Genomic DNA, 18,531 nt, shown 5'->3' with positions numbered 1-18,531 from the left:
ACACACACAAAATTAAAAATTGAATAATTTTTTTCTTTTTACCTTTTTTTTTTTGAGAGATATGATTTCATGGTTGCTCAGGGTAGTCTCAATCACTTGAGTTCAAGAGATCCTCCAGCCTCACAAAAATAAAATAATTTAAATACACGGTTTGGGAAGATGAAAACGTTCTGGAGGTAGAGGGTGGTGACAGCCTCACAGCACTGTGAGTAGACTTAACGCCACTGAGCTGCATACTCAAAAAGGATCGAAATGGTCAATTTCTGGTTATACAGATATTAGCATAATTTCAAAAACCTAATAGAACAGAAAGAAAAATATTAAAATATAGGCAAAGAGTAAAAAAACCCTGAGATTTATATAGCACTGTCCAGGTTATCCCTGGTTGGTTCGGCACCCATAGCTCAGTGAATAGGGTGCCAGCCACATACACCAAGGCTGGCGGGTTCAAGCCCGGCCTGGGCTTGCTAAACAATGACAATTGCAACCAAAAAATAATAGCCGGGTGTTGTGGCAGATGCCTGTAGTCCCAGCTACTTGGGAAGCTGAGGCAAGAGAATAGCTTAAGCCCAAGAGCTTGCGGTTGCTATGAGCTGTGACACTCTACTGAGGGCGACATAATCAGACTCTGTCTCAACAACAACAACAACAACAACAACAAAAAGGTTATCCCTGGTGACGGTATTTTTTTTGTAAACTATGAATTGGGATTATGTAAAGTAAAAATGGAATGTGGAGCATAAGAATGCTCTGGCCATGGGAGGCGCGTGTGGCTCAGTGAGTAGGGCGCCGGCCCCACATACTGAGGGTGGCAGGTTCAAACCCAGCCCTGGCCAAACTGCAACCAAAAAATAGACGGGCATTGTGGCGGGCACCTGTAGTCCCAGCTACTCAGAAGGCTGAGGCAAGAGAATCGCCTAAGCCCAGGATTTGGAGGTTGCTGTGAGCTGTGACACCATGGGACTAGATCGAGGGCGACAAAGTGAGACTGTCTCAAAAAAAAAAAGAATGTTCTGGCCAGAAGTGGACAGCCCATCTGGCCACTGTCACCCCACCCCAGCCTTCTCTGCACTGCCTCCACCCCAGGGGCAACTTCACATAAGCAGCCTAGAGGGCTCCAGCTACCTGAAGGTTGTCTGGGCTGTTCCACAGATTCCCTTGAGACAAGATTAGTAGCTCCAAGGGAGGCTGGCAGTGGCTGTGTGCAGGCGACCACTGCACCTCAGCTCTCCCACCCCAGCCCCTGCCCTACCACTAGGCTCAATTCAGCAGTCCAACGACAAAGCCTTCAGTGGGACCTTCTAGCCCTGGACACTGCTCACCACCTCCACTGGCACACTGCCCCAAGACCCCAGCTGTGCTCACCTGGGTTCTCCAAGCCCTCCTTTGGAACTCATGTGTCCAACTGTGCCCCCCAGTTAGGTCTCCTGAGGCCCCTCCAGCAGTTTCTCTGAGCCCACAGCAGGCTCTGCCCACCCTAGGACCTCTTTGTTCCAACCCTTATACTCCAGCCATAACCGTTCAAGTATTGGCAGCTGTTGGGAGGGCCGGGCTCAGATGGTCAGGACAGGCTACTTAGAGAAGAGGAGATAAAAGCCAAGCCCTGAAGGACCTGAAGGAGCAGCGAGGGCAGGTCTGGGGCCCAGCATTTGCTCCAGGCAGTGAGAACGGATTCTGCACATGTGAGTCTGATTTTGGACAGCAGTGGAGCGCTCACTGGGATGGAGCAGCCACCATCTGCCCAGATCCCATGTGGCTGCCTATCAGGGCTCTGAGCATCCAGGCTGCACATCCCCAGGATTGCTTAAGGGCCACGTACCATTGGGAGTGGCAAACTGGATGAGGACACTGTTGCAGCCCAGGGTGATGATGAAGGACTGCTTGCCCACACGGCTACACTCTGTCTCACGAGACACTGAGCACTTGAACACACACACATCTTCATCTGTGAGAGGAGAGAAGCTAATGTGAGTGGCAACACCCATGGCTGCCCTCCTTTGAGTCCATGTCCCTGCCAACCTTCCCTTCCCTCCTCTCAGCATGCCATGAGTCTTCCTCAGTGCCACTAAACTGTCCTGAAAGTGCCACCAAGTGTCCTGCCTTCCCAGCACACACTGAGGATGAGGGGGTAGCCATAGGCAACCAGGATGTAGCCTGTGTCCCCAAGGAGCTCAGCATTCAGTGGGGGCAGGACTATGTTCATAGGGTGACCATGACTGAGATGGGGATATGGCGAAGGCATCTGGCCTCACGCAGGCTGAGGTAGGTGGACAGGGCCACTGTGTAGTGCTAAGTAGGTGGGAAAAGGGGGCCTACAGCAGAAAGAAGAGAATCACTGGTTGCCCTAAGCTTAGCTGGGAAGGCACCTCTGTTCCCTTCAGCTAAGTCTTTTCTGCTTGGATTAGTGTGGTGTAGTGACTTCAAAGTGGCCATTGGAGCCAGATGGCCTGGGCTCAGGCCCCACCTGCACCCCCTCCTCAGGCAGGTGACATGCCTTCTCTAAGCCTCAAGTTTCTCACCATCAGACAGGGCTGGCCACAGGACAGGAATTGAGTGAGTTATGACACCTCTCAGGGCCTAGCACATGGGAACCCTGGCAACCTGAGGCCCTCACTGTGACTGTGACTAATCATTCACTCCACAAGCAGGCAGCCCACCCCACTGCCTCCACCACCAAATGAATGAACTGAGTATCACCAGGAGCAGAACCTCCAAGGCAACACAGTACCCCTTCCATGCTGCAGAGCATGAACAGAGTCTGTGCTGTCTCTAGGCAAAGATGCTTACCCTAGTCTAATCATAAGGGGACAAAAACAGAGAAGGGCAGCTTGTGGGGGAGTCTGCAAGGTGACTAGCCTACTCTCCTCAAAATAGCCAGTCAGGAAAGACAAACACTGCTGCGAAGTATTCCAGAGAGTAAGAGGCGACAGAGAAGCATCCATCAAATGCAAAGTGGGACCCTGGAGCCCGCTGAAAAATGCTTTTGAAAAGCTATAAAGGGGGCAGCGCCTATGGCTCAGTCAGTAGGGCGCCGGCCCCATATACCGAGGGTGGCGGGTTCAAACCCGGCCCCGGCCAAACTGCAACCAAAAAATAGCCGGGCGTTGTGGCGGGTGCCTGTAGTCCCAGCTACTCGGGAGGCTGAGGCGAGAGAATCGCCTTAAGCCCAGGAGTTGGAGGTTGCTGTGAGCTGTGTGAGGCCATGGCACTCTACTGAGGGCCATAAAGTGAGACTCTGTCTCTACAAAAAAAAAAAAAAAAGAAAGAAAAGCTATAAAGGAGGCGGCACCTGTGGCTCAGTGAGCAGGCCGTGGGCCCCATATACCAAGGGTGGCGGGTTTCAACCCAGCCCCAACCAAACTGCAAGAAAAAAATAGCCGGGTGTTGTGGCAGACACCTATAGTCTCAGCTACTTGGGAGGCTGAGGCAAGAGAATCACCTAAGCCCAAGAGCTAGAGGTTGCTGTGAGCTGTGATGCCATGGCACTCTACCAAGGGCGACAAAGTGAAACTCTGTCTCTAAAAAAAAAAAAAAAGCTATAAAGGACAAATGCGGGGCTGGGTGCAGTGGCAGGAGCCTAATCCCAGCTACTCAGGAGGCTGAGGTGGGAGGATGGCTCAAGCTTAGGAGGTGGAGGCTGCAGTGGCCTATGATCATACCACTGCACTCCAACTCGAGGAATGTGAGTTCGGAGTGTTTATGCAATAATTTTAAACTATCTAGCTGTGATAGTGCATTTAGAGTGAATTCTTGTGATGTCTGTAGCTTATTTTCAAATGTCCTCATAAAATAAAAAAGCAGTATCAATGTACCGAGAGAAGTATGATTGCAAATGTGGCAAACAATGTTCCCCTTCTCCCAAAAGAGCTGACACAATCTTGAAAAAGGACAAAGCAGATAAAAAAAAAAAAAAAGGGCAGCACCTGTGGCTTAGTAGGTAGGGCGCCAGCCCTGGCCAAACGGCAGCAACAACAACAAAAATAGCCGGGCACTGTGGTGGGCAAATCGCCTAAGCCTAGGAGTTGGAGGTTGCTGTGAGCTGTGTCACGCCACAGCACTCTACTGAGGGCGAGAAAGTAAGAAAAAAAAAAAAAAAAGGACAAAGCTGGGCGGCGCCTGTGGCTCAAAGAAGTTGGGCACTGGCCCCATTATGCCAGAGGTGGCAGGTTCAAACCCAGCCCCGGCCAAAAACTACAAAAAAAAAGAAAGAAAGAAAAGGACAAAGCTAGGAGGATTCACACATCTGAATTTCAAAATTTACTACAAATCAAAACAGGGCAGCTGTGCTACCAAAAGGACAGACATGTGGACCGATGGAGCAGAAGTGAGTCCAGAACCAACCCTCACAGGTAGGGTCAAGTGCTTTTCCACAAGGGGGACAAGAACATTCAATAGGGAAAGACAGTCCCTTTAACAAATGCTGCCGACACAGGACAGCCAGCCAAATGTGCAAGAATGGAGTTGAACCCTACCTCACAACATACACAGATGAAAATTCACAGTGGGTCCCCAACAACCCAAATGTAAGCAGTAAAACTATAAAACTCTTAGAAAAACTCAAGGGGCAAATCTTTGCAACCTTAGATTTGGCAGTGGATTTTCAGACATGACACCAAGAGCATAACAAACAAAAGAAAAACATAAACTGGGGCTGGGCAGAGCGGCTCACACCTGTGATCCCAGCACTTTGGGATGCCAAGGTGCGAGATCTTGAACCCAGGAACTTCACATCATCTTGGGCAACACAGCAAGACTGTTTCCTTGTACACACACACAAAAACAAGCCAGGCATGGTGGCATGTGCTGGAGTCCCAGTTACTCAGGAAGCTAGAGCAGGAGGATCACTTGAGCTTAGGAGTTGGAGTTTGCAATGAGCTGTGATCACACCACAGCACTCCAATGTAAGTGAAAGAGTGAGACCCTAGCTCTAAAAAACAAATCAGCAAAAAAGCAAGGACTCAAGCAAATACTTCTACTCAAACATTCATAGTAGTACTTATTCACAATAGCCCAAGATTTTGTAAAAATACAACCAAAATAACTGACATTCATCAACTAAGAAATGGATAAAAAGATACGGTGTATCTAGAAAATGAAAATTTTTTTTTTTTTTGTAGAGACAGAGTCTCACTTTATGGCCCTCAGTAGAGTGCCATGGCATCACACAGCTCACAGCAACCTCCAACTCCTGGGCTTAAGCGATTCTCTCGCCTCAGCCTCCCGAGTAGCTGGGACTACAGGCACCCATCACAACGCCCAGCTATTTTTTTTTTTTGGTTGCAGTTAAGCCGGGGCCGGGTTTGAACCCGCTGCCCTCGGTATATGGGGCCGGCACCTTACCGACTGAGCCACAGGCGCCGCCCTAATATGAAAATATTATTCAGCCATAAGGAGCAATGAAGCACTGATATGTGCTGGTAACATGGATGAATCTCTGAAAACACCACGCTCAACAAAAAAGCCAAACAGAAAACATCCTTATGATATGAGTCTGTTTATATGTGAATTTTACCTCAACAGAGAAAGTAAAATGTTCCCAGTTAACGAGTCCAGATACATGAGGGGCCCACAGGTATTCACTGGGCCAAGCCCTGAAAGGCAGGTCCCCAGCCACAACCTGGGGTACCGCCAGACTCCCTCCCATGGCAGGAGCCAGGTGTCACCCTCCTGAGCGGCATTGCCTAGAAGACCCTCCTGACCCCAGGCAGGAGGAAGAGGGTATTCGCTGGCCACTGTGCTAGGCTCAGAGCCACAGTGCACCCTCAGGGGACCCAATACGTGGTGCCCAAAGTCCATAAAGAAAGATAGCCTTGGCATGGTACCCATACCCTCCTAGAGCAGGAGATAAAGCTGACCTGTTGGCTAGATCTGGCATTAGCAAGGAAACCCAGGGAGGGCCTGTTTACCAAGTAGCCTGGCGCCAGGCAGGCAACCACAGAGCATGTGGCCAAGTGAAGCCTGTCGGAGTCCTGCAGGGGCTGGGCTTGGGCCAGGGGAGCTGAGCTGCATGGTCACAGGAGCTGGTGCTTTCTGACAGTCACAGCTACACCCCTAAGCCAGTCCCTGGCACATACCTGGGAAATATGCAACAAACCGAAAAGAAAAAAAAAGGAAGAAAGAAAAAAAACAACAGGATCCTATTCTTCCCTGGTTTTATTTTTTTTTCTTTGGTAGAGACAGAGTTTCACTTTATGGCCCTTGGTAGAGTGCCATGGCATCAGACAGCTCACAGCAACCTCCAACTCCTGGGCTTAAGCGATTCTCTTGCCTCAGCCTCCCGAGGAGCTGGGACTACAGGCGCTTGCCACAACGCCCGGCTATTTTTTGGTTGCAGTTCAGCCGGGGCCGGGTTTGAACCCGCCACCCTCGGTATATGGGGCCGGCACCTTACCGACTGAGCCACAGGCGCCGCCCCGTCTTCCCTGGTTTTAAAAACCTCCGCCCAGGAGATGTCCAAGGTGCCAAGCCCTGGGATTCACAGCCAAGGCCCTGTATAACCTTTCCTCACTGCCATCCTCAATCTCCCAGGCCCTAAACACACCAGAAGTGGGCCTCTGGACATGCTGTTCCTATTTCCCCCATCCTCCTCCCTTCCCTCACTAGGATGGACCCAGGGGACACCTGTACACCCGGCAGAAGGTCACCTGTGGCCAGGTGGAGAAAGCACACCCTGCCTCTTGACTCCAGGATGGTACCCCAGGAGGAGGGCAGGAGGAAGCCTTAGGCCCAAGACCCACAAGGGTCTGGACCGGGCATTGGCCATTCGGTGCGCTCCACAGACGCAGCCCTGCCTGGCAGGAAATCTCCTGGTGCCTTCCAAGGATAGCAACCATTCTCTAAAGGTGTCTCTTTATTCAGCCAGGAATGGGTGAGCCTCATAAGGAGACAGTACCTCAAGGGCCCCAAGATTCAAAAAGGCCCTCTGTGTTGACCTCTAGAAACCCATCTACACTCGCACCATATGCAGGTCTCAGGCTGTGTGCACATGGTCCGGCAGGGTGGGGGCTGCAACTGGGCCAGAGGTGAGATTTCCTCCCTTCCACCCGCCCGCAGTAAAAGAATGAAACTGTAAACAAGCCAGTCTGGGGTGGCTTTTCCAGAGAGACTCTCAAGACAAGGAGTGACCAGTGGCCATCCTGGGCCCAGATTGGCATCACTGGCTTGACTGCCACATTGCAGTCAGTCCTGCTGACATGCTAAGGCCAAAGGAGGACAACTCCACAGGGTAAGTGGCACACAGGCAGATCCCTGGTGGGATATGAAAACTGCCACACCTTTGAAGTAGGTCCCCCACCCCACCACCCAGTCCCTGCCCATACCGTGCAGGGGCTGAGATATCACATGACCTACAAGTGACAACACTGTCTAGGGCCCACACTCTTCTAGCACTTTATGTGGACCCCCATCCCCTCCTCACATCACCCATCACTACCCTCATTTGCTTAGAGAGGTTAAGTATCTTGCTCAAGGTCACACAACGAGGGAGGGTCTCTGCTCCTCACCAAGGTGCCACACAACTCTGTGCTTCCCAAAGCAAGTTCAGCTAACTTCCTCCATAACGTTCTACCAGTGACTATTTTCAGCTTTGTGGGCAATCTGATCTCCACTACAATGACTTGGTCCTGCCTTGCATCATGTAATATGTAAATGACTGACAATGGCTGTGCCCTAATAAAACTTTATTTGCGGGCGGCGCCTGTGGCTCAAGGAGTAGGGCGCCGGTCCCATATGCCAGAGGTGGCGGGTTCAAACCCAGCCCCGGCCAAAAAAAAAAAAACAAAAAAAAAAACTTTATTTGCAAAGCCTCGCAGGGGCACAGGTGCAGAGCTGGGCCCTCCACATGCTCACTGCCCACTTCCTTATTTGCTTAAGGGACACTGGGCAGTGGAACCACATGCTCTCCCTCTCAGAGGTGGTAGGAGAACTGGGTGGCAGAATGACAAGGATCCTCAGATGTGCACTATGGCATCTGACCCAGCCTGGAGAGAAGACTGGGAACAAATCTGCCAGTAAAGGAAAGAGTACAGGGACGGAAGGGGGGCAAGGGCAACCTAGTGATTGCGATAGCCCGGAGGCTGCTGGGAGGAGGTCCCAGAGGGACCACATGCTGGGAAAGATACCAGGTAGGGGATGGAGCTGGAGCAGAGGATGATTCTGGAAGGCAGGGAGTGATGGGGGTAGGAATAGGATAGCTTTTCAGGGACAGGCTGCCTGTTCCCCACCTACCACAGGTTCCCCTGCATGCACAACCCTTGTTGGCTCCTAAGGGCAGCAGAATAGGGGGCCCCTGAAACACAGGGACTCCCTGGTCCTGGGCTTAAAGAAAACATCAAAGAAAGAGGCAGGTGTGGGTGGTTCACCATTGCACCCCTAGGCCCCTAGGGTTGGGCCTGCAGAAGGGCCTCACAAAGCAGGGGGGCCTATTTCAGAAGACTGGAACCTCAGTCTTCTCTCAGTACCCCTGTGAGTTACACATATCTGAAGCAGTCTGTTGTGGCCTCTCACCTGAACATTCCACCATGGTTTCCTAGGACCTTCCAGGACAAGTCCAAATCTCTAATGGGGGCATAAGTCCCCACCAGTGTCCACAGTCCAGCGAGAGCCCCATCACCACCCCAGCCAAGCCCCACTGGTCTCCATCACTCCCTTCCTGCCAAGACCATGGCATGGGTTCTTTCTGCTTTCAGCAGCTTCTTAGAACCCTCCCCTCCTCTACTGTTGCTGTGTCACCTCCTAGAGGTCCCCCACACTTCCCAGACAAGCTCCCACAGTTAGAAGGCTGCTGTTTGACACCTGCCTGACCAGGTGCTGAGTAACTTCCAGTAGCACAGAAGGCAGCAGGTGCCCAAGTTGTTTAAATGCTGGCCTGCTGCTGATCATGAGCATGGCCTTGCTAAGCGCCTCTGCTGGGCAGGGTAGTATTCACAACCCTTGTTGTTACTGCAGTCCTCCTTCCTTGCCCCCTTGCTTCCAGAAAGCAATGGAAGAAGAGTATCCTCAGGCCCCTCAGGCTGGGCAGACTTGAGTCAGGAGGACCTAAAAGTAAACTCTGTCCTCCTGTAGAACCTTCCATCCCAGTTCATGGTAAAGGACATTCTCTGGCAGATGGAGAACAAGGAGGTGGAGGGCAACATGGGAAGTCACCTCAGGGGGGAAATGGCCACATTTCAAGCTTTTGCCTCTCCAGCAAGAAAACTATTACAGTCACTGAAAGAGAAATAATTAAAGCTATTTATCTTAGCAGACAGTAAAGGGAGGGAGACAGGGGCTGTAGAAACCCTTGTCCAAATGTTGGGACTCTCATTAAACCACCTCCTACTGCCAAATAAAACACGGGCTGTTCACCCTCCAGAGGAAAATATCCCATGGTGAAAAAGAGGAAATTAAGGCTGGGAGTAGTGGCTCATGTCTGTAATCCTAATACTTTGGGAGGCCAAGGCAGGTGGATCAGCTAAGCTCAGGGGTTCCAGACCAACCTTAGCAAAAGTGAGACGCTGTATCTAAAAAATAGCTGGGCGTTGTAAAGGGTGCCTATAGTCCCAGCTACTCAGGGGGCTGAGGCAAGATAATCGCTTGAGCCCAAGAGTTTGAGGCTGCTGTGACCTGTGAAACCATGGCACTCTACTTAGGGTGACAGAGACTCTGTCTCAACAAAAAAAAAAAAAAAAAGGAGAGAGAGAAAGAGCACGCAGTAGGTAAAAAGAAGAAATAGGGTGGCGCTTGTGGCTCAGTGGGTAGGGTACCAGCCCCATATACCAAGGGGTGGTGGGTTCAAACCTGGCCCTGGTCAGCTAAAACAGCAGTGACAACTGCAACAGAAAAACAACTGGGTGTTGTGGTGGGCGCCTATAGTCCCAGCTACTTACTTGGGAGGCTGAGGCAAGAGAATTGCTTAAGTCCAAGAGTTTGAGGTTGCTGTGAGATGTGACGCCACAGTACTCTACAGAGGGCGAAAGAGAGAGACTCTGTCTCAAAAAAAATAAATAAGGGTGGTGCCTGTGGCTCAAAGGGGTGGGGCAGCAGCCCCATATGCCGGTGGTGGCGGGTTCAAGCCTAACCCTGGCCAAAAACTGCAAAAAAAAGAAAAAAAAAAAATAATAATAGGGGACCTGGGAGTGCCTGAGAGAGCCAGGCCCTGGCTTCCCACACTCAGAGTCGACGGTGGAAGGCAGATAGCACTCAGCAGAGCAGTGAAGAGACAGGATTACAGGAGCTGGGGGAAATGCAAAGAAACCAGGGAAGCTGACACATAGGGATCAGGGTGCTTATTCAGAGAAACTGACATACAAGCCAGGCCACACTGCCCTGGTGCTGGTGGTGATAAACTTGTTTCCCGACTGTAGGCACTAGAAACTTCCCCTCTACCCCTGTGTGCCTAAGAGAGTGAGGGGATGACTCTGAGATTCCCTAATAGGGAGGTCAAGAGATGGGATTTGACAAGGACTTGGCTTCAGGGCCAAACTCGCCCTTCTCCAGCCTTGGCCTTAGTTTTCTCATCTGTTCAATGGCAATGGTGACATATCCCAAAGGGTGAAATGACCAGAGCCTGGCAGCTGCCTCCAAGGCACCCCTCTGGACTGCCGCTAGGTCAGAAACCTATCTGTAAAATGGTCATGAGGATTGAAGCAATATCAGTGTAGTTAAGAACTTATTAACAGGGCGGCGCCTGTGGCTCAAGGAGTAGGGCGCCGGTCCCATATGCCGGAGGTGGCGGGTTCAAACCTAGCCCCGGCCAAAAAAAAAAAAAAAAAGAACTTATTAACAGGGGCAGCCAGCATCACCATTGTTGTTGACAGAGCAAGGTCAGCAATCCTAGCCCAGTCAGACTCCCTTCTCTTGCTGTAACCTAAGATGGATACTCCAGTGGTGTCCCCATAGAAGCTCCAGAGCTACTGACGCCACATTCTGCCCAGTCCCAGGGTATCTGAGGACCAGAAGGTCACCCTGGGCTCCTCCGGTCCAGCCCTGCCCTCCTGGAGCACCACACCCGGGAGCCTGGGAGCTCACCATGGCTGTGTGGCAACACCATGGCTGTGTCTAGGCAACACTTTAAAGACTGTGTATGCGATAAATTCTACAACAGGGGTTCTCAACCTCCCTAATGCTGCAACCCTTTAATACAGTTCCTGTGGGTCACGACCCACAGGTTGAGACTGCTGATGTACAAATACCTGCAAAGATACACCTAGATACATCCCAAGAAGCAGAAAGCCGAAATCTCCATCGAATGAATGGATCAATGAATGTGCAGCCAATTAAAACAGATTTTGACCTGTACACATTGTAAGTTGCCTTTTTTTTTTTTTTTTGAGACAGAGTCCCACCCTATGCCCTGAGCAGGATGCAGTGGCGTCATAGCTCACTGCACCCAACCCCTGGCTGGGCTTTTCATTTTTTTAATGAGTCAGGGTCTCACTCTCACTCAGACAATTCTCTTGAACTCCTGAGCTCAAGCAATCTTCCCACCTCAGCCTTCCACAGTGCTGGGATTACGGGATGAGCCACCTTGCTGGCTGTACACACTATAAGGATGGGGGAGGGGAGTGTACGTGCCTCCTCAGGACCCAAAACACAATAATATGACTTCAGCACTGCCTCAGGGAAGGGAGTGATACTTTTCAGTCTGCACCCCTCTTCCTCCTCCATTGTGTGAATGTGCATAACTTGGAGACCCATGGGTCAGGGAGAGTTATGTACTCATGCCTGAGTGTGCCTGGAAAACCAAAGGTTGCAAGTAGGCAGCATGGAGGCAAGAGACAGACTTCATGTTTCACACTCTCGAGTGGTTTGAATTTCTACCCTGCCCAGGAAAGAACCAGACAGAAGGTTGGGGAGTGGGTGGGAGGCTGTCTGGGACCCTCCCTGGAGTGGGCAGGCCAATGAACCCCCCCGACACACACACCTTTCAGACCTGGCAGTGGGACCTGCCCTGAGCTCTGCTGGGGAGCTGGGGGCTGAGGTCAGCAGTCCAAGCAGCAGTCACCTGGGAAAGCCCTCTCCCCTTCCCCTACCACCCCAAAAAAGCCACCTGACCAACCAGGTGCAGGTCCCAGAAGCCCAGCTCTGGAGTCAATCACTCCCAGGTTTGAACTCAGGCTCTGCCACCTGCCAGCAAGGCACCTTCACCTCCCTTGTCTAGAAAAATAATGCATGACTCAAAGTGTTGTCATAAGGATGAACACAGCCTGGGCAGAGCTTAAGATCCTGGGCACATAGTAGGGTGGTGTTGGCACAAAACACCAGTATAGACCCTCATGTCCCTAGGATGCTATGGCCTCAGTAGCCCCAGAGAACATTCTGGACCCAAGGCCATGTTTAAACCCAGGCCAGGCATCAGGCCCTGTCCTTCAGGTGGCCACCCCTGTGACCCAGCCCCCTGAGAGGCCCCTCGGGTATTTAGCCCCAGGCTGAGCACACACCTCTTGCCATCTCAGTGAGTGGTTGCCAGAAGCATCAGCTTCATGCTTTGCTTGGAACATTCTTCATTTTAAGCTTCACAGGTCACAGGTTAGGTTTTCAGGCCATTTTGGGCTGACCACCAGTCAGTGTATGGTGACCTGTGGGCAGGGCAATCTGATAGGCAGGACCTGTCATTCACTTAAAAAGGAGGTGAGACAGGGCAGCACCTCTGGCTCAAAGGGGTAGGGTGCTGGCCCCATATGCCGGAGGTGGTAGGTTCAAATTCAGCCCCAGCCAAAAACTGCAAAAAAAAAAAAGGGAGGTAAGACTTTGGTGTATTCACCTTTATTCCTTTGAATATATCTCATAAAGAGGGCGATGCCTGTGGCTCAGTGGATACAGCACCAGCCCCATATACCGAGGGTGGCGGGTTCAAACTCAGCCCTGGCTGAACTGCTACAAAAAAAAGTGGGGCATTGTGGTGGGCGTCTGTAGTCCCAGCTACTGGGGAGGCTGAGGCAAGAGAATCGCCTAAGCCCAAGAGCTGGAGATTGCTGTGAGCTGTGTGACACCATAGCACTTTACCGAGGGCGACAAAATGAGACTCTGTCTCTACAAAAAAAGAAAAAATCTCATAAGAACAGACAGCCACCCTTGCAAGCCCAAAGCCTAGTTTTGCCCTCTGAGGTTGGCAGTTTAGAAGGGCAAATCACAAAGTCAAAAACTTAAATCTACTTTGGGAGTTACAAGAATAGCGTTCCAGGACACAGAAAACAACTGTGAAGTCACACAGTGACAGGATGCTGGGAGGTTGTGGCTGGGCCAGAGAAGGGGCCACCCGGGTAGGGGATAGTAACATCCTTCAGGTTTACTGCTGGTACCTTGGGAAGGCCAAGACCAGCCTCCAACCCCCCATGGCAGGATCTGGCCATTCAATGCTAGCCCAGAAGGGTGGCCTCTGGGTTGACCTTGGGCTGCAGAAAGCCCCCTGAACTGGGGATACCCAAACCTCACAAATCATCCAATAGCATCAGCCAGAGAGGCTTGGGGAGCTCAGCAGGAGACTCCCCTCAAAAAAGCTGGCCCCAATGTTGGAAGGAGGCCAGCTCTGCTTTCAAAGGTGGAAGGCCTCCCCACAAGACTGGGTGTGGGGTGTGTCAAGGGGCAACCCCAAGAAAAGGCGGCCAAGACAAAGGGTCTGGCTTTTCTGGAAAGAACACTTGGGGCCTCAATCAGGAGCTATTACATGCAAATATCTCCTGCATCTATGCTAATCAGCTGCCACTGTCTGCCTGGGGCTTTGTGAGCTACAAAAGGGACAGCAGATGTGAGCTGGGGTCCCACAGCCCCTGACAGCCAGAGCTTAATGGTTAATTATGGAAAGGGGGCTAAGCGGGCACACAGTCCCCCTGCTCCACACGCTGAGCCAGCTCTCCTGGCCTTTTTTCTCTGCTGAGACTTTGAAGCTGTGATTTATTGAACACCAGCAACAGACACCTTTAGTGCTTGTTGTGCAGAGTCTTGGTTAACACTCCCAGCCACCCTCTGAGTTGCTCTTAGTCCCATTTTCAAGAGGCAAACTAAGGTACAGGGCAATGACATGCACTGAGTTGCTGGGCCAGGGGACTCAGCTCCCAGTCCAAAGGCAGCCAAACCCCATTGTCCTCAGACTCCAAGGCAAAGGAGAGTCTACCTGGGAAGGCTGTAAGAGGTCACCAAAGGTCTTCACTGCCTGTGACACACAGCAGGAGCTAGAGTGGCAGCACCCTAAAGGACTAGGCAGGGAGGCCCTTTGCAGAGGGAAGGCCAGGTTAGAATGACGAGTGCCAAGTAGCAGCAGGAGGAACCCAGGCTGCTGGCACCCAAGCCAGCTGGTATCCTCTGGGCTGAGCTGGGGGCTACTCTCAGCCAGGGCTAGGCTCCAGAGAAGCCAAACTGGAAGAAACAGGAGGCTGGGGCCGCAGGGAGGAGACTATGGCTGGCATGGGGAGACACTGCCTAGCAGCTGCAGCCCAAGTGGTGTCCCTACTTAAAACCACTTTGAAAAGAGGTTATGACCCAAAGGACAGAACAGGAAGGGCCTCTCCAAGTCCCCAAGGGCTCAGAGAACAGGATGTTTGGGTTAGGAGGGAAACCCCTGCTCCAGCAAGGGAGCTGCAGCACCAGAGGTGACTCCAGTTGGGTATATGAAGGGGCAGACTCTGCCTGACAGCCAGATGAAACTGACAATAAGGGAAGAATGAGGGGAGAGGGACATAGGTTACAGCGAATTCTAGAAGAGGCCACCATGGCTAATGTGGTAAGAAAAGATCAGAGGGGCAAGAGGGAGGGGCCGGGGTAGGTGACTCCTCCACCCCAGGTGCTTAATCTGCTTCCACCATGCTGACCTTGGGAGGAGCCTGTGGCTGGGAAAAGTGGCAGGACTAGCTGCAGGGCCTGGTGGCTGAGTGGGGCCCCAGGGCCAAACCTGGGTTTGAAATCCTCACTCTGCCACCAATCTTTCAGTGCCTCGGTTTCCCTGTTTATAAAAATGAAGGGGTATGCTGGAGCTGCTCATAGTGCCTCCAGGCCCACCTTCTGATGGTATACCAGTCAATAAACATAAAGCACTTGGAACAGGGCCTACCCAGCATATCACTCATCCCCAGCAAACACTAACCATGGTAGGGCCTGATAGCACCAACAGGAGATGGGGAGAGCATAAGAGACAGGCACCCTGTCACCCCGAACATGGGAGTGCAAGGCTCAGACGCAGGAAGGTCTCTCAAAAGCAAATGACAAAAATCTGAAAATTCTTGCCTGTCTTTGCCTTCTCTTACAGCTCAAGGAAAAATGTAGCAGATTTTCCAGAGTGTGTCCCTCTTGGGTCTATAAGAGAACACTGGATCTGTCTTTGATTATTTATTCCCTTTCCCCCAGGGAGGATGACAAGAACACCCCATTCTCATTAGAGCAGTGAATGGCCAGAGGCCTTTTGGTGGCCCTGAGGTGCTCCCCAGGGGTTGCATTGTCCAGTCACCAGGCAGGTTTCTATACATAAAGCTGCCTGCCTGCTCTTACTGTGTAAGGCATCCAGCAAGAAGGAGCAAACCCCAGCCTAGGAACATAATTAGTGAGAGAAAAGACTTGCCAACAAACTCAAAGAAAAACGGTTCAGACCCACTCCTGCCAAGGCTGTGGGTAATGAATCACTTTAAAGAGACAAAAACAAGAATAAAAGGGGTTTCTCCAGCAGGGATGGGGACAGAGCCCCCCTAAAACAAGTCTGGACCTGTTTTCAAGACTGCCCTGTCAGGCAGCAGGGGACCAGCAGACAGGAAAGAAGGGGCTGCTTGGCTGAACAAAAATGACCTAGAGAAGGCCAGACACAGTGGCTCATGACTGTAATCTCAGCACTCTGGGAGGCCAAGGCAGGTGGATCTCCTGAGCTCACAGGTTTGAGACCAGCCTGAGTAAGAGTGAGACCCTGTCTCTAAAATTAGCCAGGGGGGTTGTGGTGGATGCCTGTCGTCCCAGCCACTTGGGAGGCTGAGGCAAGAGATGCACTTGAGCCCAACAGCTTGAGGTTGCTGTGAGCTGTGACACCATAGCACTCTACCGAGGGCAACAAAGTGAAATCCTGTCTCAAAAAAACAAACAACAACAACAAAAAAAACTGACCTGGAAGGAGGATAAGGTCTGTGGCTGGCTTTGGATGGTGGTGACAAGGGAATCCACAACTGTCCAACACATCAAATAGAACACCCTGGGCCTAGGCACCTGTGTGTGTTAACTAAATAATAATTGCAACAAATAATAAAAAGAATTTCTGCTAGAGCAGACATATGGGGGAAATCTCTGAACACAACTCCTTCAGGCCAGGAGTTAGGCCTGGTCTCAATTTCCTTCATATATCTGGTTTTCAGGGACCAAAGGTGACGGGGCTGGGGGTCGGAGGTGGGGGGTGGGAGTGGCATAGGGAACTCCAGATTCTGAAGTCAAGATACGTGCTGCCAGGCTCAGAGCCCATGGCTCAAGCAGCTAAGGCGCCAGCCACATATACATGAGCTGGTGGGTTTGAATCCAGCCCAGGCCCACCAAACAACAATGATGGCTGCAACCAAAAAATAGATGGGTGTTATGGCAGGTGCCTGTAGTCCTAGCTACTTGGAAGGCTGAGGCAAGAGAATCGCTTAAACCCAGAAGTTCAAGCTTGCTGTGAGCTGTAATGCCACGGCACTCTACCCAGGGTGACAACTTGAGGCTCTGTCTCAAAAAAAAAAAAAGATATGTGCTGCTAACAGCGACAGTGCATGTACCATGGTTTCTCTGGGCAGATCAGTTCCTGTCCTGTACTACTCCTGAGACTGAATCCTGAGGCTCCCCAAGCAGGTCCCCAAACTGAGATACCCAGAGCAGGACAGAGAAACTACACAAAGGGGAAGGAGCTCTCTCTCTGGAGTAACTGGGGACAAGGAGGGCATAGCGGGGATTACCAAGGCCTCTTCTGGCTCTACCTGTCTTCTTGGGGTTTCATGAGCTGCTCCCATGCCTGGCATCCAGGGACAATCATCTTTTCCAAGCTACAGAGGAGATTAAGGAAACTAATGATTCCCCTCCCCTGAGTATGACCCGATTGGCAAAACCCCCTCCACCGACAGAAGGAAACTGAAGAGAGTAATTAGGGTCCCTTGGCCAAAGTCATAAGGTCAAGCCAAGGGAAGGCTCTACAATACCTATAGATCAGAACCACCACAGCTTCCATCTCAGAGGGGGCTGCCGCAGTCCAGTAGGGGAAGATCACGCCTACCAGAGAAGACCAAGCAGGCCTGGCCTGGCCCTGCCAGAGAGACAGAGCGCAGAAGAGCAGCAGGGCTAAAAACAGAGACCCCAAAGATGAACCACCAGCCCTCCCAGCTCTTTAGACGCCATTTCCCTAGCAGGTGGAAGATGGAGTTCCTTGTCTGTGTTTTCTCTGCTCCCGAAGACTGGGAGTGTACTAGGGGTGGGGACATGTGAGGGGCTGTGTCCAAGGTCCAGGCCTGGATGTCACCCTGGCCAAGGCTACCTTCTACCAGCAAAGCCCCTCAATGAATCCTCATCACCAAAAAGGAAGCTGAGATTTGGGGAGACTGATCGTCTCATCTCAGGTGTCACTTCTTGCACTGCTCCTTGTTGGAGTTGCTCCTCCCCCCTGTCCTTGGCCACAAGTTAACTCCTAGAGCAAGACTTCCCTCCCAATGTGCCAGACACTATCTTAAATTTCTTTCTATCAGCTCATCACTCACAACAACCTTGTAAGGTAGAAGCCATCAAAATCCCCATTCGACAGCCAAGATAGCTAAGGAAACTGAGGTACACAGTAGTCATGTGGATGATGGGGAGCAGGGATGTGAAGTTGTTTAGCACTTAGCCTTGAGCCCTACTGTGCATTTTTTTTTTTAAAGAGATAGAGTCTCGAGCGGCACCTGTGGCTCAATGGAGTAGGGTGCCGGCCCCATACGCCAGAGGTGGCAGGTTTAAACCTAGCCCCGGCCAAAAAAAAAAGAGATAGAGTCTCACTTTGTTGCCCTCGGTAGAGTGCCATAGTGTCACAGCTCACAGCAACCTCCAGCTCTTGGGCTTAAGCAATTCTCTTGCCTCAACCTCCTAAGTAGCTGGGACCACAGGGTCCCGCCACAACGCCTGGCTATTTTTTGTTGCAGTTTGTTCAGGGTCAGGTTTGAACCCGCCACCCTCGGTATATGGGCCAGTGCCCTACTCACTAAGCCACAGGCGCCGCCCTTCTCAGTGTCTTTAATACCCTCACCCAGGAGGTAAGCCTTACCTAACCATCACCCCAGTCCCCAGTAGAGCCCCTCCCTCCCATAGTTTTACAGTTCTGTTTTCCCTGGGCATCAATCACTATTGCCAACTAACCAGTTTAAGTCATTGCTGATGTAGCACCTGTTGCACAATGTCTCCAGCCCCACAAATGTGGAACCCTGTGTTTATGTCAGGTGTCACCCTATTCCTGGCTCCTAAAACAGTAACTGACACTGAGCAGACAGGTGCATTTTTGCTGATTGTTTAAAGCTGAATGGTAGCTCCTGAACTAAAGAAACTGTGCCACTTGCCTGTGGCTCTCTGAATGAATGAAAGGAAGGGTCTTGG

General features: G+C 51.4%; 1 protein-coding gene across 7 annotated transcripts in view; it reads right to left on the bottom strand.

Moving 5' to 3' along the window:
- The window catches only part of CARM1 (coactivator associated arginine methyltransferase 1), a 56,843-nt gene that overhangs the window by 22,727 nt on the left and 15,585 nt on the right, over nucleotides 1-18,531 (bottom strand). For 5 of the 7 annotated variants that reach the window (XM_053583270.1, XM_053583273.1, XM_053583274.1 and 2 more), the window contains exon 2: nucleotides 1,820-1,945. The exons of 1 other annotated variant lie outside the window; for it this stretch is intronic. In XM_053583270.1, the coding sequence (XP_053439245.1) occupies nucleotides 1,820-1,945 (126 nt within the window). Of the gene's footprint in view, nucleotides 1-1,819; nucleotides 1,946-12,419; nucleotides 12,710-18,531 lie in introns of those variants that run through there. One more of the 7 variants, XM_053583272.1, reaches the window with a different exon arrangement.

Source organism: Nycticebus coucang, chromosome 3, assembly GCF_027406575.1.
Source record: "Nycticebus coucang isolate mNycCou1 chromosome 3, mNycCou1.pri, whole genome shotgun sequence".
In the NCBI taxonomy this organism is placed as follows: Eukaryota; Metazoa; Chordata; class Mammalia; order Primates; family Lorisidae; genus Nycticebus; species Nycticebus coucang.
This window is presented reverse-complemented; position numbering and strand designations above follow the sequence as displayed.